Source organism: Diplotaxodon limnothrissa, linkage group LG11 (assembly GCF_057381915.1).
Source record: "Diplotaxodon limnothrissa isolate DT_005_m linkage group LG11, D_limnothrissa_male_GT1.1, whole genome shotgun sequence".
NCBI classification, from domain to species: domain Eukaryota; kingdom Metazoa; phylum Chordata; class Actinopteri; order Cichliformes; family Cichlidae; genus Diplotaxodon; species Diplotaxodon limnothrissa.
The window spans coordinates 16283243-16309809 of NC_140606.1; the positions used below are offsets into that span (position 1 = coordinate 16283243).

General features: G+C 39.7%; 1 protein-coding gene across 2 annotated transcripts in view; it reads right to left on the bottom strand.

Moving 5' to 3' along the window:
- triob (trio Rho guanine nucleotide exchange factor b) overlaps positions 1-24031 on the bottom strand; it is a 127238-nt gene extending 103207 nt beyond the window's left edge. For both annotated transcript variants that reach the window (XM_085366268.1, XM_085366271.1), the window contains exons 1-2: positions 23741-24031; positions 5194-5247 (exon numbers count right to left, since the gene is read on the bottom strand). In XM_085366268.1, the coding sequence (XP_085222394.1) occupies positions 5194-5247; positions 23741-23810 (124 nt within the window). In that variant the 5' untranslated portion in view covers positions 23811-24031. The remainder of the gene's footprint in view (positions 1-5193; positions 5248-23740) is intronic.
- Positions 24032-26567: the final 2536 nt, after the last annotated feature.

A 26567-nucleotide genomic window follows, 5' to 3' on the forward strand; every position in this document is an offset into this window, starting at 1 on the left:
GTTTGTGTGTGTGTGTGTGCGTGTGTGTGTCTGAGTGAGCCTGCCTGCCCGTCTTACCCGTGGTGCACATGGTTAGCATTCAAAGCCTAGTTCAATAGGAACCACACAGTGAGCCCAGTATGGGCAGAATGGGAGACTGAGCTCACAGCTGAATTAAACCGAACAGAAACATATGGAGGAAATCAGAGGAGAGGAATGGAGGAGTGGAGGGTTGTTTTTTTTTTTCAGTCAACAAGTATAAGACTGAAAATCGCTCTCATCTAATTCACTGTTGACTGTCTGCGCTAGAAATTATTAGGCCAGAAAAAGAGATGAAAATCATCCTGACTAAACTGGCAGTTGGCTACTGTTGCAGATGATTATTTTGGAATGAGCCTCAGCATATCTGGGGAATAGTCCAACACTTTACTCTAAGCATGCTTAGTCTGTAAATCCATATGCATGCAACAGTGTTTTGGGGACACTTGTGATTTTGTGGTTAAGTGTCTTCTACAAACTCGGCTGTAAGTAATGCATTTTTTTTAATCTCCTCTTCTATGACAAATTGAAATGAATTTGTAACGCTCAATCCTGTTAATGCATAAATCAATGCATAAAAATTAAATAAAACAGAAAAGTGATCATATAAGCAAGGAAGTAAACCTCCACAGTATGTGCAGAATAAAAGCACCAATGTTTAGATGCGGGATGGATCCCTGCCCCTGTGTGGCACTGCGTGCTACCAGTGGAACAGATGAGTGCTGGCAGATCAGACAGACGAGGCAGGTTGATGTTGAAGAAAGGTTGAAGTTAGCATGAGTTTGTGGGATGCAGAAACATCACTCACCACTAAAGCAAGACCTAAAAATCTACCAATTCCCAGCATTATTTACACTTTTAAACCTAAATGATAACATAACTGATCGATCTTCTCTTTCTATGAAATGTGCAGCATCTTTCCCAATGAATGAAACAGGCTGTTATTGTTGTTCAAAAATAGCTGTATGCAGATTATGTAATATTACCTAACATGGCTCTGTTTTTTGGCTATAAGTGTGATTCTAATAATGGAATCCCTTCTCTGAACCACTGCTTGGCCTACACGATACTGCAAATATCTTCATTGAGCGACTTCATCCAGTATTTTTCTTCATTAGGATGCCATTTCATACGCCAATGCTAACATAAAACATTAGGTTTTCTCTCTATATATTTTTATTTGGAAAGATCTGCATCCATACAAAGATGTGGGAAAACCACAGCTTTTGTTATATCCTCACAACATTTTATTTTTTCATGAAAACTGCTGTACCCAGGCTCTACGGAGAAGTAAATTGTAACAATGAGGAAAGCTACAGCAGAAAGGGCTACATTGTTGTAACTTACAACATGTGGGCATCACGGGCCAATAATTCATGTGACCATCAGCTCATTATCTCACAGAGGAATGGCTACTGCTGTCTTATGTTCAAAAATATCTCCAATAGTAAGGTAGTCCACATGCACTTGCATTCTTTGCATCCAATGAAGTTGGACTAGACTGTAACACAAAGAGTTTATCAGGTGCTTGTAATACTTATGATCGGTCATAGTGATAGTGTTGATCAGTCTGCCTGCTTGACAATCCCATTTTATCTTAAACAAAATGAGTGAAGTAAAAGGAATGGACTGAGAACTAAAACAGATATTCACAAAGTTTACCTTTGTGGATTTTAATTTGCAAAAACCATCTAAACCGTCGTGATTTTGTTTGTGATAGTGTCTCATGACGATGCCGTACAAGCATGTGACGCCCGTGGCAGCAACAGATGTGCGCAGATCAACAATGGAAAATATGGAGTGTGGGAGAGAGTGCGACCATGCAGCGTTTAAAGCGTGGATGTGCTGACATTACTTTAAGTTTTATTCTGTAAAAAGTGACAAAAACATTAGCGTCCACTGTACACTCTGCGTGGGAATAAAACTTGTTTCTAGGAAGCCGCCACAGGAATGTGAAATTTACAGAGAAACCTCAGGATCCTCCCACTGACATGACCGCTGCGGCACCGAGCAAACCTCCAATATCCCCACTCCTGCTAAACAGGTGAAAATACAGTGGCTTGCAAAAGTATTCGGCCCCCTTGAACTTTTCCACATTTTGTCACATTACAGCCACAAACATAAATCAATTTTAGTGGAATTCCACGTGAAAGACCAATACAAGGTGGTGTACACGTGAGAAGTGGAACGTAAATCATACATGATTCCAAACATTTTTTTTACAAATAAATAACTGAAAAGTGGGACTCAGTCCCCTGAGTCAATACTTTGTAGAACCACCTTTTGCTGCAATTACAGCTGCCAGTCTTTTAGGGTCTGTCTCTACCAGCTTTGCACATCTACAGACTGAAATCTTTGCCCATTCTTCTTTGCAAAACAGCTCCAGCTCAGTCAGATTAGATGGACAGCATTAATGAACAGCAGTTTTCAGATCTTGCCACAGATTCTCGATTGGATTTAGATCTGGACTTTGACTGGGCCAGTCTAACACATGGATATGTTTTGTTTTAAACCCTGGCTTTATGTTTAGGGTCGTTGTCCTGCTGGAAGGTGAACCTCCGCCCCAGTCTCAAGTCTTTTGCTGACTCCAAAAGGTTTTCTTCCAAGATTGCCCTGTATTTGGCTCCATCCATCTTCCCATCAACTCTGACCAGCTTCCCTGTCCCTGTTGAAGAGAAGCACTCCCAGAACATGATGCTGCCACCAACATATTTGACAGTGGGGATGGTGTGTTCAGAGTGATGTGCAGTGTTAGTTTTCCGCCACACATAGCGTTTTGCATTTTAGCCAAAAAGTTCTAAAGACTAATAGTTGTCCTATGGACAGATTCCCCCACCTGAGCTGTAGATCTCTGCAGCTCGTCCAGAGTCACCATGGGCCTCTTGGCTGCATTTCTGATCAGTGCTCTCCTTGTTCGGCCTGTGAGTTTAGGTGGATGGCCTTGTCTTGGTAGGTTTATAGTTGTGCCGTACTCCTTCCATTTCTGAATGATCGCTTGAACAGCGCTCCGTGGGATGTTCAAGGCTAGGGAAATCTTTTTGTAGCCTAAGCCTGCTTTAAATTTAAATTTCAATAACTTTAACCCTGACCTGTCTGGTGTCTAAATCCAACCGAGAATCTGTGGCAAGATCTAAAAAAACTGCTGTTCACAAACGCCATCTAATCTGACTGAGCTGGAGCTGTTTTGCAAAGAAGAATGGGCAAGGATTTCAGTCTGTAGATGTGCAAAGCTGGTAGAGACAGACCCTAAAAGACTGGCAGCTGTAATTGCAGCAAAAGGTGGTTCTACAAAGTATTGACTCAGCGGACTGAGTCCCACTTTTCAGTTATTTATTTGTAAAAAAAAGGTTGGAATCATGTATGATTTACGTTCCACTTCTCACGTGTACACCACCTTGTGTTGGTCTTTCACGTGGAATTCCACTAAAATTGATTTATGTTTGTGGCTGTAATGTGACAAAATGTGGAAAAGTTCAAGGGGGCCGAATACTTTTGCAAGCCACTGTAGATTTAAGAGCGGCAGGACTTAGTGCTGCTGAATCTTTGATTTTATTGATCTTTTGCTGTGTTTTACTTGCATCTATTTGAAAGAGTGAGTGTAAACCCAAAACATTATTTTATTTTATATGCTGCAATATGCAGAAAATGGGTTTAAATGTTAAAGAATTTCTTCAAGTCAAAGACTGTTGCATGTAATTTAATTTTTTGCTTAATGCAATGTGTATAAAATTAAAAGATTAAAACTCATAATACAATTTTTAAAAAGAGGCTTTCCATTTGATTCAATTTAATATGACGGATTATGCATAAAAAATAGAATTGGGCTGAAAGGTCTATTGTGTTATTACGTATTCAGGTCGTGTATCGTGTTTTTAAAAAGTAACTAAGTAACTAATTACTTTAGAAAATAAGTAATCAGTAACGTAACGGGATTACTTTTTTGGCAAAGTAATCAGTAATTAATTACTAATTACTGTTTTCAAGTAACTTGACCAACGCTGATATACACACACGGGCTTAAACAATTCTTAACCCTCTTGCACTTTCTAACAGGGCTGCAGACATACTCAGGTAAAGGGTAAAAGCTTGTATTCTTCATTAACATTCACAATACATGTTTAAAATGCACCACATCAGCACAAAAGCTTTTCCACAAGGACACCTGCAATTTCATGTTACAGTGTAATAGATTGCTACAGGCAATTTGCTAACCTGACACTTAATTCAACAGCAAGATGATTTTCTTCACAGTAATTGAGAATGAACAATGAACAATCAGCCATAAGCGGCCAATACAATCTGATTACCTTTGATTCGCCGTGAGCAGCTCAATTTCTTAATTTCTGCCCGATTTTCACAGAAACACAAAGACACCAAAGCAGCTCTAATTTTTTTCGTGTCAGCTTCAGGAATGAAGTTCAAAGTTCACAGGATTTAGCTGGTTTGTTCCAATCATTTTCACATTAACACCCATTCAGATTCTGGCAACAGGGAATAACAGCCCAAACGGTCAATTGAAAAGCAGTCTTCTTTTCATCCCTGGATGACCCAGTTGGAAAACATCAGGTCAAAACTGTGTCAGGCCCACATTTATATGGTATAATCTATGATCTAAGTGCATACACTAATATGGGCCATTTAACTGACCTGCTTATACTGCAAAACAAATCACCCTGGCAAGTGTGACTTGATATATTTTTAGTATGTGTGTCCTGGGGGTATTGGGCTGAGAAGCAACAAGGTCATGGTTGCTATCTGATGCACAGAGGAATATGAGTGTAATGGGATTGGATACAGAGAGCTTTGATGGAAGACAACATTTTATTTAAAGTGGACATAGTATATGGTGTCAGCCATGTTTTGGGGGTTTCAACACTGCCTCTCTTCTACCCACACAAATACATATACTATAAAACTATGCTGTCCCAGCCATGCTAAACTGGAGAGCATTTTAAGTGTGAGCCTTCCTTCTTTGGCTATAGAAGTCTTAACAAACACAAATGTGCATTTTACAGACCTCTGAGGCTTTCGTGGAATTCTGTTTGATGTGGGACAAATGAGATTATGTATAACTTATTTTGTGATCGCTAACTGCGAGATTCACGGGACGTTAAGGGATCATGTGCATCTATTCCCCTCTGTAAAGGGATTTCTGATTAATCCCTCGTGACCTACCTGAAGTTTGACCGGGGCCATCCAGTTTGGATTCACATTTTGGAAGAGAGCAATCTAAAAAGAGACAGAGATAAAAATGAGAGAGGGAGAGAGAAATTTTAAGAAAGGAAATATAGAGCTAAAGGACTGCCCAGTGACCCACTAAAGCAGCAGCATGACCTTCATCACGTTTTAGTGTCCAAACATTAAAGCCTTGGGATTATAAATGAGAGCGAGTGAGCAATTCGAGAGGAGCCCTTTGATCTGCATATCTGGACAGACCCACCCTGAGATTAAACGCCATCAGACATTTTGTACGCAGTTCTACACACACACACACACACACACACACACACACACACACACACACACACACAGAGTTGTGTTTTCATATCTTAGTGGGGACATCTACCTGACATAATGCTTTCCCTAATCACATACCCTAAACATAACCTAATTGTAACCCTGATACTAAAAAAAATATTTTGAGTCTCAAAAATGTCTTCAAACTCATGCAGACAGGTATTTTGTCCCCATAACGGCTGTTGGTCCCACAAGTATAGTAACATCCCAGTTTTTGTTCCCCACAAAGATATGTAAACAAACACACACAGGCGTGCACGTTTACATAGATTTATAAATGTGCTACTATATGTGTTATCTGTATTTATCAAGAATATAGGTTTTTCTGTGCTCTTAAACACACGCTTAGACATACTCTCACACACATGTAGGACACCCAGCACTGATAAGTGAATTAACTTTTAAAAGATACCAAGTACAGCTGATACCATAGTATCTACTACCTGAGAAACCATCTTTAAGGAGATAAAATTATTCAACCAGATATGTGAAAAAGCAAAGCTGCGTGCTTGGCAATTTCTATGCTAAGCGTGTAACACTACAGTTGAGACAAATTTGGTCTGCCCAAACTGCTAAGCTGGAATCAATAATGTCAGTTTGAGCACCTCAATTAATTCAGGATAAAATAATCAATAATGACTCATTCATAATGGATCCTCTCCTAGTCCACACATCCAGCACACAAATCCAATTTTGCCAAATTCATACATAAATAAATAAGGCAACATTACTTCAAAGGGAACACTGATGTGAGAGACATTCCATGCCGATGACATAAACCCTTGAAAATAAATAAAAATGAATGAAATGACTCCAGACTGTAATAGAAGTTTCCCAGAAGTCAGTGCAGGTAACAGCTGGACCAAATGACCAAATCATCTTGTAGCCTGTAGAAGACTGAGAAACTCTTTCTGGGTCGCTCACTAGTTGTACACTATAGTGGCAAAAGATAACAGAGAGGAGAGGAGAGGGGCAGCTTAGTCCTTCACTCTAACTTTTCCTGGACTCCTTTATGAAAAGAACAGCCTGGCATATGCTGTCGCCTAGCCAGGATTACAGTAAGCACCTGTTCACGCACAGTACGCTTCATTTTGTACAGTGTAGATAAAGTTTTTGGTCCAGTGAAAAGCACTAACAGAATTTTCAAGAGCTTATATATACATGCATGCACAGCAGCCTGCGAGAGACAGACAGGCAGTCGGAGACGCCAAAGGGAACACAAAACAGAAGGTAACCGTCTACCAAATACTGTGAAATAAACAAACCACTAGGTTAAAAATAATTGAAAGAATCTTTACTTGTACCTGAGGACAAGGTCAAGCTGTTAGGAAGTTTTAAAGTAAGTAGGAACTATCCAGATTTCTCCAAAATCTGCACAAATGAACTTCTAGAGAATAAATAATGCAGATTATTTAATGTAAGAGAATTAATATAAGAGAAATGTCATGTTTACAAAAGGGAAAACAGAGGAAAACCCTTTTAGAGCAACGATGATATAGAAAGATGTTAACCTAAATTCTGTGCCTGTTTTTGTGATCGTGTAGGAAAAGAGAGAGGGGAAAAAAGTGAAATCATGCACCACTAAGTGTGACCAATCAAATTCATTTGAGTGCATGTGTAAATTCGACAACAGCAGAAGCAAGAACCAGTACTTCTGCAAGCCTATACATTAGGATGGTATGTTAGTTTGATCCTCAACCCATTTTATATAAAGGCAGAGAGGCTTTGTCGGCTAAGTCCGAGGAGCACTGGGCTGGCACTGTTCACGCAACACAGATCAGAGCCTGCTGCTGCCTTCAAAGCAAGGGTGAATGATGCAGAGTCAGTCTGTTTGTGAAGGGAAGAGAGACTACACAGTTCCTGCTGGACAGAGTAAGTACAGCTGTTGGCAGAAGACAAGCAGTCACGGGCAGCACACAAGCTCACACATGTATGCAAACACACTCTGCAAGCTGTGCTTTGATTTTACCAAAGCTGAGCCCATGATGCACTTTAGTCCGATTTGTTGTTTTCATGCTGACTAAAGAGCGTCCTTGACTTGCCTGCTAAAGAAAGTAAAACATGCAGAGAAGAGCAGTAAAGAGAACGGGTATATTATCAGAATCAGCTTAAGCATAAATAGGAAAAGTGTTAAATTAAATATTCCAAAGTTAACAACACTATGTACAATATAAGCAAGATATTACAAGTGAAAAATAGTCCAGATGTCATAAGGAGGAGATGTAAAGTTTAATTGCAGTAGGTAGGAATGCTTTCCTGTGCTGTTCTGCGGTACATCGTGGTAGAATGAGTCTTTTGCTGACCGTGCTACTGTGGCTTTCCAGCAGAAGATGGAGAGGGTGTAAACTAAGAAGCTTGGAAAGAAAAGTGTCTGGACTTCTTTAAGTTGCTTGAAAACGTTTCACCTCTCATCCGAGAAGCTTCTTCAGTTCTAGGGTCAAATGGTGACACCAACTCTCTGCCATCTATAATCCAGTTTTGAGATCCCTTCACAGACGCCTTAACACCCACTCACATCCTGGGCCATCTGACCTCAGGAAATCACATGATAGGGTGGGGGCAAGGTTTCACAATGAGCTCACCAGAAACCCTGTCTGATTGTGACCTACACCCGTTTTCACACCTTGGCTCATGTGATTAGGTAGAGGATCATTAGGGGGTCCATTGTCCCCCTTGGGGGGGATACTCCCACAGGGCTTAAATCTGGGACTCTCCATCATTTGACCTTAGAACTGAAGAAGCTTCTCGGATGAGAGGTGAAACGTCTTCAAGCAACTTAAAGACGTCCAGACGCTTTTCTTTCCAAGCTCCTTAGACTACGATGACCTGGATGACTGAGAACCTTCACAGAGAAGATGTAATAGATCGTTAAATACTGTCCGTAACTTGGACAGCATCCTCCTTTCTGAAACCGCTGTCAGAGAGTCGAGCTCCACACCCACAGCATCACTGACCTTGTAGGTCAGTTTATTGAGTCTGTTGCTATCCGTTGCACCACAGCGCAGACAATGGCACTGGCCACCACAGACTCATAAAACTTCCTGAGCATCATCCGGCATATATCAAAGGACCTCAGTAGTCTCTGAGAATACAGATGGCTTTGGCCCTTCTTCTAGAGGGTTTCTGTGTTTTTAATGAAGTCCGAGGGTTTTTTTTTGTCAATGTGATCACCGCAGTAACAGTATATGAAGTTTCATGAATGCAGCTTTTGCATGTGTGCTTCTGTGTGTGTGACAGAATATCATTTAAAGTTACTGCCATCAGCCTCATATAAAATTCAACAGAAAGACTTGAATTAGGAGCTGTAATTTTTTTAAAAGCAAGAAACTAGAGTGCACAGTGCAAGAATGAGGCCTCCTTTTCTTTCTAACTCTACGCAGGAAAAGCAACTGGTACTCTCGCTAACTGGTTTTATGAATGGAAAAAAATAGCACACTGCCTGACACTTGACATGCAACCTTTCTCTCAAAAAGTATTTAAAAAAAATAGCCCCAGAACTCAAGCAGAGCACTGGCCTCATGAGTCATTGCTCGTGTTTTTTTTTTTTCAAAGTGCTTTTGGTGAAAGTAAAACTGAGACACAAAGCATTGCATGATGCTCCTGACTTAAAAGACTCCACATTCAGATACTACCTTTGCCTGAAAGAGAGACGAGATAAGGGAGGCTATAAGCAGAAAGCTTGAGAAAGGAAGAATCATATTTTCGTTTATGAACATACGGAACTTCATATGACGATGTAAAGCATTTTATAATCTCTGCATTGGTGTCTCGGTTACTGAAGGTACAAGAAAAGAATGGAATTAGATGTGGTGGGACTTGCAAACAGAAGATCTGAATATTACAATAAAAGATCATTACTTGGATATATTACAACCCTGAGCAGAAGCGAGGTCTGAAGTAATGATGGAAGGCTGTGTGGGAGAGAAGTGGAGGAGGCGAGGAAAGGAATGAAAAAGGACAGAACGAGTGGGAGACTGCAGTTGAGTGATAGGCTTCGCTCTTATCAGATGGGGGATTTGCAGAAGACACAGAGACGAACCCACAGCTTATTTTTATGACCTGCAATCCTCCTTCATCCACCCAACCCCCCCTGTGCTTCATAAGCCCGGGGCGACGTGGGTGGGATGTAGTGATTTATACCTATGTGCACGTGTGTGTCATATGTATATGAATGTGCATGTGTTAGAACACAAGACGAACGTACTGGAATTCCTGGTAATTGACTTGACACTAGTAACCGATGCCATTCACATATGTGCACAAATACTCAGCTGATCTTTCTGGATAATTTTCCTGTTAACCACTTTAAATGAACGAACGTGATCTCTGTCACGGTGCAAAATAAGGCAGCGTAGTTTCACTCAAGACCTTAACTCAAATTAACTCAAGAAAATAAATGGCAAACTGAAAAGTTTGATTGGCTTGATTAAAGCTGAAACAACCGCGGCACGTACTTCCACATTTCCTGTGTTAACGTAATGGCCCAGGCCATGTCGGTGTGTCTTCAAAGCGACTCCACAGATGTACGTGACATTTTACAACAATCAATAACTTGGCGTGATGGAGTGTATTACGACTCTCAAAAAGGTCGAGAGCCTTTGATGAGATCGATCAGCATGGTCTGGCTGTAAAACAGGTAATTGCCTCACTGTGCACCCTTCTTGATTGTCTTTGCCATAAAACTCTTAGAAATGGATCCCGATATCTGGCCCTTATAATACAGTGTACAGTAGGCTTTTTATATAAATTCACAGTAAGTGGAGGATTAACTCTTTATTAGCCATATCAGCAACTTTGTGAGGGTATTTCAGGCACACAGGCACCAGCATCTGGTCTGTTTATTGCACATACTTGCTCAATTTGATCACAAGTGGGATGGAACATAAATGCCACTCCACTGCAACATATATGTTTAAGGGGGAAAATTAGTACATCTGTTTAAATTCAATTTGCTAATATCAGGGATTAAATACTTTCCATACAGTTTGACTCCTATATAAGTCTCACCACACTGCCAATGCTTTAAATTGAAATTAGGAATTATTAATGCCTTAAACACACTGTAAAGCTACTCAGTGGGTTAGATCGGACCCTATGGTGGGCCAGTTTTTGCTTACTGGCTGTGCACAACTGATTTATGGGTCTGTTATCTCTCTCTTACATGGAGAATTAATTTTGGAATACGCTGTTGCTTGCACACCTGTGAAAGATAATTGGATTTTGAAGGAAGATTTGGACATTCAGCAGATGATAAACAAGCATAAATGGTTAAAAACTTACTGTAAGGCTCAGCATGAATGTGCAAATATTTATTACTTATGGTACAAAAACCGAAAGTATACAGTATTAAATGACCAATTTGAGAGAACTCAAGTTCATAAGCACTCCTTTTGGTCCAGTTTGTATCACTTTGTTTTCAAGCAAGCGCTCTGAAAACAGCCTAAAACATTTCCTGGCTTCGAGATGTTGGCATTTAATATACATAATCTGCATGTTTTGTGGACAGCGTCTTAACTGTTGGCTTTAGAGCAAAGGTTCTAACATTTCTGACGAGCACACGAGTAAAAATGTACACGTCGGCCAAAGATACGGAGAATCTCTACTGTGAATAAAAACAGCCAAGCAATGACGCAATGAAGAATAACTGGACTTTCCAATATTTCGAATGTTTGCTATCTTAAGACTTTTTGAAAATATGTCTTAAAACTATGCCAAAAAATGCAGTTTACTGAATAGTTTTCTGATGCATGAAGTCTAAATAACACACAGTTTTACTCCAAATCTTTGTCCCACAAGGAGGTCGGCTAGGAGGAAAACACCCTGATGAGTGCAGCCACACAAACCTTGGGCTGCGACCTGGCCAGTCATTCAACCAGCAAAATTTCCCCCCGTTTTGCTGACAGCTTCTCCATCTTTAGCCTGTGGCACTATGTGGATTATGATTGATCGACAGTTGCTTGTAAAGCCAGTGGAGTTAAAACTTTGATCTGCAAACATGCTACAAGTCAATCTTGGACTTTACTCTGGTTTTCTCTGCTGCGTCACACTTATTTAACAAATAGTTTATTGGTTGTTGTCATTTTGGCTTCTTTTACTGATTTTTAACTATTACCAAGGTACTAATTCTTGACCACTGCCTTATTTGGCATTGGACGGTATAATCAGCTGATGATGGCTAATAAAGAAGAGTTAAAATAAAAGAAAAATTATTATTTAGTAGTGCTGTCAGCATTAATCTTGTAAAAATGACATAAACTCCATAACCGCATTAACGCCACAAATCTCCGTTAGCGAGTTAATGCGGATCGCCCCTTACGTGGGGCTGCACGGCGCTAAGGCATTAACGAGCTAACCGCGCCAAAGCGTTAACGAGCTAACCGCGCTAATGCATTGATGCTGTGCAGCCCCACGCACGGGGAGCTCTGCGTTAACTCGCTAACTCGATTTGTGGCATTAATGTGTTTATGGCGTTAACGTCATTTTAACAAGATTAATGCTGACAGCACTATAATTTAGTTTTTTTTTAAAATGTATTTGTATACAGTGACACAGAATGAGGATGCTTTATTTTTATCACATTTGCAAGGCAGACAAAAGTGTTACCAATGTTTACCACTAGTCAATTACTCTAAACCCCTAGTTCTAAAGTAACGTTTCACATATAAAAATGTTGGTTCATGTTGTTACTCTGTGCAACACTTAAATACACTCATATATCCCAACGTTAAGGAAGGCAAAGCTACTTATCAGCCTGTTTCTTGTGATTGCACACACAAATGCTGCCATGAAAGAGATTGTTATTTTGTCCTTCTGTAACTAGCATTTTACAAAAAGCATAGGGATATCTATGTTTTTCAAACTAGTCCTGTTTTTCTGTGGAAGTTTACCTAACAGACTCTTTAAGCAGTGCCGGCTGATTTAGCAGCACAGGCACTGCCAATCTAAGCTTACAGTCTTTAACTCTGACCAACTGCCAATTAAGCTGCTCCGAGAAGCGACCGTAAGGTCTCAGCCTCAAGACCAGAGTAGCCTACATTTTGCAGGGTGTACTCCACCCAAGCCTCAGATCTATAATTTGATGACTGAAGGGTTTTTTTGTCCCTCTAAGTATGTCATGTCCTCTCTTTCTGGATCTCACTCCAGTTCCCCTCAATCCCACATTTACATTCACTTTCTTCAATCTGTTTCTCTTTGCCTTCACTCTGCCGTTTCTCTCAGTACACACTGCATGTTTTAAGATGCATACTGCACTGTCTGTTGAAGTTCTCTTCCTCATCTACATGATTATATAAGATTTACGCTTGAGTCTGCAAGGCAACGCTAGGTCGTTATGCTTCCATCGATTGCGAGTGTGCTCAACGAAAATAAAGAATCACTGCTTAGTGATCTGGCTGCTATTGCAGCCTGCAACTGGCAGAGGTCACTGGGTTCACTTTGGGCACGGAGAGAAATGTCTCACTTTAATGTCAGACTGACTCTGGTAATAATGATTGAAGCATTTTGATTCTAGTCTTAATGCAAGAATTACTGAGGGACAAGCCATTAAAAGCAACATGGACGGAGCCTCAGTAAGTATCACTGTTAGTCAGTCGCTGGTACGATTCTGTAAACTTGTCTATGCAGTACAAGGTTGTCATAATAGTCCCTAATAGTCCAAGATCTGATATCCCAATGTTGGTGTTGTTCCTACATCATGATAATAATCGTGGTCTGGAATCAGCATTGCAACTGGCCAGTGAAGTTGCCATACTATTATGTTAGCATTAGCCAAAGGGTTAGCTAGCAAACCAAAATGAGTTACCTAAATTTGGCTGACAGCAAACCTAACTTGATAATATATGTATGTCTTGTATATAGTATTAACAAAGACAACATTTATTATGCTTACTATATGTTTTTAACAGTACAAGCACAACAACTGCAAATAGTTGTTCATGCCATAAAAAGTAGATCTTTGCAAAAAACCTAAACCCTAGGGCTGGGCCATATAACGGTAATACTGTTATAATGTTGGGCAATGATAAGAAAATGAAATATCGCGATAGAATATGAGTAAAACGCGCATGCGCAGTGCCTTTGTTTTCATATGCACATGACGGAAAAGGCATGGTGGCTATGGAGAATGAGTAGGGCAAAAGCAGATCATTGAATGAAACAGATGAACCAGAATTGGTTTGTAAAAATGGTGCAGCTTCAGTGATGTGGAACTGCTTTGGTTTTTGTCCGTCATATAGCCACCAAAGCACATTTTTTTGTACATGGCGCTCAAAAATCTGTCAAAAAATGTTTTAGTACGACTTTGCATTATGTCTACCATAGTCAGGAGCCACTTGGAGTAATACGTACTGTGCTTCAACCTAATATTACCGTATTGTGTGTGTATAAGGATCCCAAAATGGCACCTGTTAAGAGACATGCGTATGAAGCGGATTTTAAACTCAGTCGTGCAGTAGAACATGGGAATAGAGCAGCTGTGACAGAATTCAGAATTAATGAATCAATGGTATGGAAGTGGAGGAAGCAAGAAGAATGAGTTGAGTATGGTTTGACTAATCTGACTGTTTTGTTTCACTTAATGCGCCAGAAAAATACGTATTTGACTTATTTATTTGGCACACTGCAGTTTCATGTTGCTAAGCACCTCTTTTTAACTTTTGTGGATATTATACATGGTTATGCTGAGGATATTTCCGCCCATTTTCACTGGAAATGCCTTTTGGTTAAACTTTGCAAGGAATGCAAATTCCTTGCAAATGCAAGGAATTTGCATTTGCACTGTAAAATTTTTATATAGCTTTAATGCACATAAAAAACAGCTGCTTGTTTAAGTGAAATAAAACTGATGGGGTTTTTTGCGCTGATAAAGTTGTCGAGTTGTAAAGTATTTTGTTTCACATCAATTATATCGTCAGTTATATCGTTATCGCAAATTTTCAAATATATATCATGATAAATATTTTTGGCCATATTGCCCTACCGTACTAAACCCTATAGTTTATTGATATTATGACTAAAGATGCCAGTCCTATGACCAATGTAGTTGACTGCAGACTGGGAATATGGCTCTAATGCAAGATGTTTTGACAGTTATTGGACCTTCTTCCAACATACATCTGGTTGCTTTTACGCCAATTGAGTTTCACAGTGCAGCTCTGTACAATAATAGTATTGCGCAGGGCCAGTAACTTCATTTAGCATCACTCAAAAGACTATATGAATTAATGCCTTTTATAATATACCATCATCCCAGTTTTATTTTTTTGTCTTGCCAGTAAGGCTTGCCCCAAAGCGCCTTAATGTATTTGAAAGCGGTTAATCAGAAGATATGATGGGTTGCAACATAATCTGATTTGTTGGCTCATATTGCTAGTGATGCAAGTGTCACATCACTGGCCATATGGAATACAGAAGACTCTATTCAGCAATCTGCCAAATTAGAAATTGGCTGCACATCTTAATGACAGACATGCTGTATGTATGACATTACATGGAATAGAGTCATTTAAGCATGAAATAACACTTATTGGTCAATATTTGTAGAAGTCAAACTGGATAATGATTTGCATTTTGCACAACTTGTAATGTAGAACATGCAATACTCACTGCAAACTGCAAACTCAGAGCACTGCAACCCCAGTTCTATAATTGTCTGAATGAATGAATGAACAGAAGTTTAAAATCCCAACTTTACTCACGCACTCTTACATTATTAACAGCAAACCCAGGAAAATAACTATATACATGACAAAGAGTGCTGTTCTTTGACAGACCTACACTTCAAGTTTACTCATTTTGACAATGAGTGGATTTTTAGGTTGCAAACTAATGGTTGTATTGCACATTAAATAAGGATAATTGTATATAATAATTAGAGCAGGGCGATATGACCAAAATATTTATCACAATATGCATTTGAAAATTTGCGATAACGATATAACTGACGATATAATTGACACTAGACAAAATACTTTACAACTCGACAACTTTATTAGTGCAAAAAAAACCCTATCAATGTATTTTTACTTAAACAAGCAGCTGTTTTTGATGTGCATTAAAGTTATATAAAAATTTAACAGTGCAAAAGCAAATTCCTTGCTGACAGTTTAACCAAAAGGCATTTCCAGTGGAAATTGACCGACATATCCTCAGCATAACCATGTATAATATCCACAAGTTAAAAAGAGGTTATACACACACAATACGGTAATATTATGTTGAAGCACAGTATCACTTCGCGAGGCTCCTGCCTACGGTAGCCGTAATGCTCCGACAATCCATCAAGCAGTGCGGCTTCGTAGCTTAGCAAAGTCGTACTAAAACATTTGACAGATTTTCGAGCGCCGTGTACCACATAAAATCGTTAAGGGGCACTGTTGATTTTCAGAAAAATCAAAAGATTAATTTTAAGTGTGCCGTATTTTGAAAAAAAATACGGTAATAACGACGGCCCGCTAGCATGCTCTAGCAAAAATAGTGATTTGTTGTGTATCTGACAGATGAAAGCTAAACCAGTTCCACACCACTGAAGTTGCAGCATTTTTACAAACCAATTCTGGTTCATCCGTTTCATTCAACGATCCGCTTTCGCCCTTCTCATTCTCCATCGCCGCCATGCTTTTTCCGCCATGTGCATATGTAAACAAAGGCACTGCGCATGCGCATTTTACCCATATTCTATCGCGATATTTCATTTTCTTATCGTTGCCCAACATTATACCGGTATTACCGTGAATGGTATGATATGGCCCAGCCCTAATAATGATATATTACAAAAAACTATATATTTAGATAGGCGTAGGTAACTTATTATAGATCAGTGCACAGTTACACATATATTATTGCAATGAGGGACTGTGTATTACATAGCTCTATTTATTTACATATAGTGTATATGTATATATTAGACTGTATAACCAAGAACAGACATATAATGAGTTAAATAGGGAATGAATAAGCATTTGCTCCACCCACTCATTTTCAAACAGGAAATGGTTGATATTTTATAGGATTTCAGTCTATTGAGTTTGACTGACATGGTTTTTTCACATTAATATGATGGCTTTCTTTTATTTAATGTTTCTTGGGCTTTTTTATCTTTATTTACATTAGTTACATGTTCAAAACTAAGATCTCATCCATACAACTTTCATGCTCATTTAGACAGATAAAGATATGGAACAGTTCCTGACTTCTATATCTAGGGAAATCTTTAGTTATGAGCAACTTGCCTTGATCACAAATGACCTAATATTTTCACAGTTACGTTTTCGAGTAATCAGCTGTTGCACCATGATGCCTTACTTCAAATAATTGGTCCAATCCAAAATTCAAACTGGAAACAAAGGAGTATTAATACATATTCTTGATCTGATAGTCAACTGATTGTGCTATTTATATAAAGGATAGGGAACAACTAAATATAACTATGAGGAGTGTTATTGTACTGCCATGCCTTATGAGGTTTTCTCTGCAGTTAGGTGAAAATCTTGACGGATGCTCGAACAGCTGAGCAGCTGAATATGTCTCATCTTTGACCAGTTGCAACATTTTCGAGATTAGAGTCTAAGTCATGGCACAAGAAACCTCGGAGAGTGACTCAGCGGCTGAGCTGTGATCCACAGCAACAGTGTGGGACTCAGAGATGGAGCACCATCTGCTCACTGAAAATAATCACGCGGAGATGAACACTGAGTATTTTCGAGGACCAGTGAGAATATTATCCGTTCAGGTGAGGCAAATTAAACACCAGGGCTGGATGTGGATGTAAATGTGTTGATGAAACTCAAATCACTTTCAATCCAAATAGTCCACCAGCTTTATACATAATGTACAAGCTTAAATAGTTATCCAGATCGTAAAGACGTTAGTCTTTCTCTAAGTCAGACTCTTAGTCAGTGACCAAGCTGTTCAGGTAGCCCATCGATCACTTTAGTGTTGGTTCAGTAAAAGAATCTGCTACCTTTTGTTTTCCTTCACTGACTAACTAGGGCACCACAGTGCACCCACTGACACACACTCACACACACAAATTCCCAAAATAGGTATTCAGAATCAACTAGGATGGGCAGCTGTTTGGCAATATTTCAACATGGAACGGGCTGGCATGGATTCAAGCTATGCATGCAGGAACAAATTAATTAATTGACATGTTTGCATTGGGCTGAGAGTAAAAAGGTATAGAAATAGAACATAAAAAGAAAGGTCAGGGAAATTGATGAATGAATCAATCAGCTTTAAGGAGATGTACATAGAAATTAATATAAGAGTGTTGAAAGGAGGAAACTGCTAAATGGTAAAAATATATCACTTTCAATGTCAGATTGATTTCAGGTTATTAATGTATTTGAGTGCACATGATTTTGTGCTTTTGGGCATATTTTTCAAAGTCTCAAAAAGCAAAGAAAAGCGTAACTTTCACCTTTGAACTGTCCGACAGTATTCACAATGCATTTTGTTGTTTTCCCAGAACCTTCTTTTTCCATACTTTCTCTTCATAATAGGCTCTCGTAAAAGTTTCTTGAGGGCATAACCTATTTCTGTCTCCATCATGAATACTGTATGAACTGCATTTGCTGCTATATAAACAACCAAGCAGCCCAACTTCACTCTGAGCCAACTTTCCAGCCTGATACAACACAGCTATAGGAAAATACATTGGCAGGCATCCAACCAACCGTAACAACGGATTTGAATACAATCCATTTTGACAACATTCCTTACTGTCTGACTGGCAGGGAAGGCAATATCCAGGAGAAGGTATGGGGTTTATATCGGCTGTTTAAAAAGTGCGCACGTGCAAGCGCAAGGCTGCTGCATTTTATCAAATAATTTTCACTTAAGTGGTGTAAGTGTGTGTGAGCGTGTGTGTTCCTACAAGTGGATGTGGTGGACAGCAGACCCCAAGGCACCAGGTGTCAGAGAGAGAAACAGCTGAGAGAGAGAGACAGCTGCTTGTGCTGTTGTGTATCAGAGGTGCTCCCAATACTGGACTGTCAGCCTAATGATTGTCAGATTCGATTAAAGAGGTATGCTATAAAGGCTGAATAGGATAAAAAGAAAACATTTAATCATGAATGTGTTAAGTCTGTTTAAGATACAGATTAAAACAGATCTTCCTATAGAGTGGAACACATAAGGAATTATTATCACTGGAGTAAGGACACTCTAGTTATCTGAAATGACAGATCAAAAACGGATTAAAAAAAATGTTTGCCACAGACACCTAAATCTTAATGCATGGCTGATATCAAGGAGGCTTAAAGCCCTCTAGGACCTATAAATAGTGTTTACATTATTTCCATGGTGAGGGATAAGGCTGGCAGGCCAATCCTTGTTTGTTGTGATGATGCCATCATATCAGGGATATGACCTTCTTCCAACATACATCTGGTTGCTTTTACGCCAATTGAGTTTCACAGTGCAGCTCTGTACAATAATAGTATTGCGCAGGGCCAGTAACTTCATTTAGCATCACTCAAAAGACTATATGAATTAATGCCTTTTATAATATACCATCATCCCAGTTTTATTTTTTTGTCTTGCCAGTAAGGCTTGCCCCAAAGCGCCTTAATGTATTTGAAAGCGGTTAATCAGAAGATATGATGGGTTGCAACATAATCTGATTTGTTGGCTCATATTGCTAGTGATGCAAGTGTCACATCACTGGCCATATGGAATACAGAAGACTCTATTCAGCAATCTGCCAAATTAGAAATTGGCTGCACATCTTAATGACAGACATGCTGTATGTATGACATTACATGGAATAGAGTCATTTAAGCATGAAATAACACTTATTGGTCAATATTTGTAGAAGTCAAACTGGATAATGATTTGCATTTTGCACAACTTGTAATGTAGAACATGCAATACTCACTGCAAACTGCAAACTCAGAGCACTGCAACCCCAGTTCTATAATTGTCTGAATGAATGAATGAACAGAAGTTTAAAATCCCAACTTTACTCACGCACTCTTACATTATTAACAGCAAACCCAGGAAAATAACTATATACATGACAAAGAGTGCTGTTCTTTGACAGACCTACACTTCAAGTTTACTCATTTTGACAATGAGTGGATTTTTAGGTTGCAAACTAATGGTTGTATTGCACATTAAATAAGGATAATTGTATATAATAATTAGAGCAGGGCGATATGACCAAAATATTTATCACAATATGCATTTGAAAATTTGCGATAACGATATAACTGACGATATAATTGACACTAGACAAAATACTTTACAACTCGACAACTTTATTAGTGCAAAAAAAACCCTATCAATGTATTTTTACTTAAACAAGCAGCTGTTTTTGATGTGCATTAAAGTTATATAAAAATTTAACAGTGCAAAAGCAAATTCCTTGCTGACAGTTTAACCAAAAGGCATTTCCAGTGGAAATTGACCGACATATCCTCAGCATAACCATGTATAATATCCACAAGTTAAAAAGAGGTTATACACACACAATACGGTAATATTATGTTGAAGCACAGTATCACTTCGCGAGGCTCCTGCCTACGGTAGCCGTAATGCTCCGACAATCCATCAAGCAGTGCGGCTTCGTAGCTTAGCAAAGTCGTACTAAAACATTTGACAGATTTTCGAGCGCCGTGTACCACATAAAATCGTTAAGGGGCACTGTTGATTTTCAGAAAAATCAAAAGATTAATTTTAAGTGTGCCGTATTTTGAAAAAAAATACGGTAATAACGACGGCCCGCTAGCATGCTCTAGCAAAAATAGTGATTTGTTGTGTATCTGACAGATGAAAGCTAAACCAGTTCCACACCACTGAAGTTGCAGCATTTTTACAAACCAATTCTGGTTCATCCGTTTCATTCAACGATCCGCTTTCGCCCTTCTCATTCTCCATCGCCGCCATGCTTTTTCCGCCATGTGCATATGTAAACAAAGGCACTGCGCATGCGCATTTTACCCATATTCTATCGCGATATTTCATTTTCTTATCGTTGCCCAACATTATACCGGTATTACCGTGAATGGTATGATATGGCCCAGCCCTAATAATGATATATTACAAAAAACTATATATTTAGATAGGCGTAGGTAACTTATTATAGATCAGTGCACAGTTACACATATATTATTGCAATGAGGGACTGTGTATTACATAGCTCTATTTATTTACATATAGTGTATATGTATATATTAGACTGTATAACCAAGAACAGACATATAATGAGTTAAATAGGGAATGAATAAGCATTTGCTCCACCCACTCATTTTCAAACAGGAAATGGTTGATATTTTATAGGATTTCAGTCTATTGAGTTTGACTGACATGGTTTTTTCACATTAATATGATGGCTTTCTTTTATTTAATGTTTCTTGGGCTTTTTTATCTTTATTTACATTAGTTACATGTTCAAAACTAAGATCTCATCCATACAACTTTCATGCTCATTTAGACAGATAAAGATATGGAACAGTTCCTGACTTCTATATCTAGGGAAATCTTTAGTTATGAGCAACTTGCCTTGATCACAAATGACCTAATATTTTCACAGTTACGTTTTCGAGTAATCAGCTGTTGCACCATGATGCCTTACTTCAAATAATTGGTCCAATCCAAAATTCAAACTGGAAACAAAGGAGTATTAATACATATTCTTGATCTGATAGTCAACTGATTGTGCTATTTATATAAAGGATAGGGAACAACTAAATATAACTATGAGGAGTGTTATTGTACTGCCATGCCTTATGAGGTTTTCTCTGCAGTTAGGTGAAAATCTTGACGGATGCTCGAACAGCTGAGCAGCTGAATATGTCTCATCTTTGACCAGTTGCAACATTTTCGAGATTAGAGTCTAAGTCATGGCACAAGAAACCTCGGAGAGTGACTCAGCGGCTGAGCTGTGATCCACAGCAACAGTGTGGGACTCAGAGATGGAGCACCATCTGCTCACTGAAAATAATCACGCGGAGATGAACACTGAGTATTTTCGAGGACCAGTGAGAATATTATCCGTTCAGGTGAGGCAAATTAAACACCAGGGCTGGATGTGGATGTAAATGTGTTGATGAAACTCAAATCACTTTCAATCCAAATAGTCCACCAGCTTTATACATAATGTACAAGCTTAAATAGTTATCCAGATCGTAAAGACGTTAGTCTTTCTCTAAGTCAGACTCTTAGTCAGTGACCAAGCTGTTCAGGTAGCCCATCGATCACTTTAGTGTTGGTTCAGTAAAAGAATCTGCTACCTTTTGTTTTCCTTCACTGACTAACTAGGGCACCACAGTGCACCCACTGACACACACTCACACACACAAATTCCCAAAATAGGTATTCAGAATCAACTAGGATGGGCAGCTGTTTGGCAATATTTCAACATGGAACGGGCTGGCATGGATTCAAGCTATGCATGCAGGAACAAATTAATTAATTGACATGTTTGCATTGGGCTGAGAGTAAAAAGGTATAGAAATAGAACATAAAAAGAAAGGTCAGGGAAATTGATGAATGAATCAATCAGCTTTAAGGAGATGTACATAGAAATTAATATAAGAGTGTTGAAAGGAGGAAACTGCTAAATGGTAAAAATATATCACTTTCAATGTCAGATTGATTTCAGGTTATTAATGTATTTGAGTGCACATGATTTTGTGCTTTTGGGCATATTTTTCAAAGTCTCAAAAAGCAAAGAAAAGCGTAACTTTCACCTTTGAACTGTCCGACAGTATTCACAATGCATTTTGTTGTTTTCCCAGAACCTTCTTTTTCCATACTTTCTCTTCATAATAGGCTCTCGTAAAAGTTTCTTGAGGGCATAACCTATTTCTGTCTCCATCATGAATACTGTATGAACTGCATTTGCTGCTATATAAACAACCAAGCAGCCCAACTTCACTCTGAGCCAACTTTCCAGCCTGATACAACACAGCTATAGGAAAATACATTGGCAGGCATCCAACCAACCGTAACAACGGATTTGAATACAATCCATTTTGACAACATTCCTTACTGTCTGACTGGCAGGGAAGGCAATATCCAGGAGAAGGTATGGGGTTTATATCGGCTGTTTAAAAAGTGCGCACGTGCAAGCGCAAGGCTGCTGCATTTTATCAAATAATTTTCACTTAAGTGGTGTAAGTGTGTGTGAGCGTGTGTGTTCCTACAAGTGGATGTGGTGGACAGCAGACCCCAAGGCACCAGGTGTCAGAGAGAGAAACAGCTGAGAGAGAGAGACAGCTGCTTGTGCTGTTGTGTATCAGAGGTGCTCCCAATACTGGACTGTCAGCCTAATGATTGTCAGATTCGATTAAAGAGGTATGCTATAAAGGCTGAATAGGATAAAAAGAAAACATTTAATCATGAATGTGTTAAGTCTGTTTAAGATACAGATTAAAACAGATCTTCCTATAGAGTGGAACACATAAGGAATTATTATCACTGGAGTAAGGACACTCTAGTTATCTGAAATGACAGATCAAAAACGGATTAAAAAAAATGTTTGCCACAGACACCTAAATCTTAATGCATGGCTGATATCAAGGAGGCTTAAAGCCCTCTAGGACCTATAAATAGTGTTTACATTATTTCCATGGTGAGGGATAAGGCTGGCAGGCCAATCCTTGTTTGTTGTGATGATGCCATCATATCAGGGAGGCTCTACGCTGTAGAGTGCAACCTATTGCCCATACATGCATCTATGGCCTAGCCTATGAGTGCATAAGATGATGAGAGAGGTTCGCTAAGATCCCCATCTACTGGCTTCCCGTGTTTCTCTCTATTTGAAGACATGGAAAATACATTTTACAAAAGGATCGAGTCACATCTGGTGGGGTTTGTGATGGATAGTGTGTGTATAGCATCAAAACACTCCTTCAGCCCGAGGAGACCACGGTCTAGTTCTATCACATCCACACCTTGTTGTAGCCTAGGCTGCTTGGTCCAACCCAAAATGGGGTCACTGCTTAATAATCAAATCCCATATTTCAGGAGGTATGATTGGTGGTTGTCATTAAAAAAGGTGCGACATGACAACTGAGTGGTTGACTACAATGTGGTAAATAACTACAAAACTGTGAGCATCTCTCCAGCACGTCCGACGCGCACTCTGCATCTCGCCCATCACTGCTTTTTGTCATATTTGGCAACAATGTGGCAGACCACCAGTGAACACGCCGATAGCTCAGGGTCTCCTAGAGGGAGACTCGCCCCTTCTCTGACTTACCGGATTTGAAAAACGCCGCTATGTCTGCCGCGTCCTTCCCAGCCTCATCTAGCCCCTCTCCTGCGCTCATGGCTGCGCTCGCTTGTGCGGAAATAGCGATAGATATCCTCAAAGTGTTAGGTTGCTGCAAGAACTATTATATCAGCAAAAGCGGGTCCTGATGCCGATCATTGAAGCAGATCCGCTCATATAGTCGGTGCTCTCTTCATTAAGCGAGAGACCTTCTCCTCCATTTTGGCCGAGAAGGGAAAATCCTGGCGACCGATCGGCGGCGCTCCCGAGTTGGGGACGTGAGGCCGACAGCCGGGGAGGAGGAGGAGGAGGAAGGGGGTGATAATGAGAGAAGGCGGAGGTAAAAGAGGAGGGGAATAGGAGGACTGAGGAACGAGGGCTATTCCGATTCGAGGGGTGGGTGGGGGTGGGATATCCTGGGATTCCGTTTCGGGGGGTTTTGGTGCAGTGTGCGCCACCCAAATTTAGTGTGCGCCACAGCACATCAGCAGTCCCAGGCGTCACTTAATGCGGTGCTGATGCGGGTTGCGTGGGAGTCATACCATAGAAATTTATGCTTTAATTGCTTCAAGCTCAGATATTACATCAGATGTGATATGGAGAGGCACAGATGTCCATGTCGGCACAGTGAAGTTGTATTCACATATCTTACTTTCTCATATAGTCCAGGCCTTTCTAACGAAATTCTTACGAAGGAAAACACGATTTCACATGTCCACGAGGGTCACTGAGTTCTGGTGTTGCATCATTTAGTTCCCGGTTTGCTTTTAGCTGCTGCGAGGTGTCGCGTGTCTTCTCTCAGTGATGCCAATCCACCCACGCTTTTAGTTATAACAGGGTGAAAACGACCGTGGCAGAGAATGACATCATCATCCTCTCTTCATCTCCTCTGTGATGAAGAGGATGCTACGGCATGAGGTCATTTGCCCCACAAATCTAACCCAGTTCAACAGGACAGCTGCAGCTCAGTCCTGGAGGAACAGGACGCTGCTGCCATCTAGGGGTTGTCGTCACATATTGCCTCGGGAGGTCAGCAGCGCTGCACGGTGATGTTTGCGAATAGAAATTGACTTTATTACCTCCAGCAGTTGGCGCTGTTTGTAAAAGTAAGCATATTGACTAAGCCAGTGACTCTCACCCAGGAGTCCAGGAACTAAACGGGGTGCTTTTACACTTTCAGTAGAACAATTAGGTCACCTACTTGGACATATAAATAAAAAGAAAGGAAGGAAAGAAAATCTAGTTAAGTAGAAATAAAAAGGTATGGAAGGTAATAGCATTAAAAACGGCTTCCTAAACATTTAAAATTGAATAGAAGCTCAAAGTAGTGAATTAACTAGTAGTAAGTGTGTCATCAAATGACTTGAAGTCGATAACAAGAATCTTATACATCAGGCAGGTCATCTGGGGTAACTTTTATAGCCTGCAAGGTCAAGGTGGCCTATTAGCTGAAGAACCACCCATGTAGCAAGTTATCTGTGATAGTAGGCCAGAGAATGGTTGGAGAAGGTGGGAGAGATGAAAGTTGTGAAATTAACCATAACTGATAAATGTTTAACTGAATACAACAGCTGAGAATAAACAGTATAAGGTCAACAAATTAAGAAATGGTTCAAGTAGCTGAAAGCTAAGAGACTATATAGTTAAATTCAGTACAGTGCAAATGTGTTGAGCCACCACTCATTTCTTTACATTTTCCTCGAAAGATAGAAAATAGGTGCAGAAATTTATTGAGTCGTGTGCAACTATACATGGCAATACTAAATGATACAGAGTTTGTATAATCTATCTATCTATCTATCTATCTATCTATCTATCTATCTATCTATCTATCTATCTATCTATCTATCTATCTATCTATCTATCTATCTATCTATCTATCTATCTATCTATCTATCTATCTATACTCAAGGAATGCAAATATTGTACTGTGCGGTCATGTCTAGGACATTGACCTATACCAAGAGTATATTATTGATTTCTTCTCTCTGCTTACACTGCAGACCAGTGTCAATCTGTGGGAGAGTGAATCCCTGGAGTATGTTACTTGGCACACACCGTACACACCGGAAAAGGCAGAACAACAAGCACATCCTTCCACCTTTTGTGCACAACTGGAGAGCCTACAGACAATGACATTAAAAAATATCACACATTACAATAAAAAAGTTGATCTACAAGTGTAAGTCCTTCTCTGGAGGCCAGAAATGGAGCAAAGATTACACTAATTTCTATGCTAGACTTGCTGGTCTTGGTACTCATCCAGATCACTTACATCTTGGTGCAAGTTCCTGTATGTTGTCTGTCAAGGTTCTCAGTCATCCAGGTCAAAGACCTTGGAAAGAAAGTGACATTGCACCTCTCATCCAAGAGGCTTCTTCAGTTCTGAAACCAAAGCGTCCCAGGTTCAGGTTCTCGATGGGGATATGAGTACAACACACAGTACCACAGTCCTGGATGAGACAACGAACATTCACGAGTACGTCAGGAAGATGGCCACGACACGCTCAGTGAATATCTCAGGCAGCAGAAACTCAAGAAAGAAGACCAAGATTAGGAGCCATTTTTACAGTTTTTCTCAGTCACTTTGGTGCATTCCTCAGAACACCACTAACATTTGCACAGCAGTTAGTGCATTTCCCAAAACAATTAGTGCAAACTGCAAAACCTAGTGGATAGCCTGCAAAAGCACGTCACATGCACAGAATTGATTATCCATACCTCAAAAGCAAGTATCCATGTCAATGAAACTGTCAGTGCCATCAAAATGAAAAGTCTTGACACCATCTTTATGAACAAGATAGTCAAATGGCAT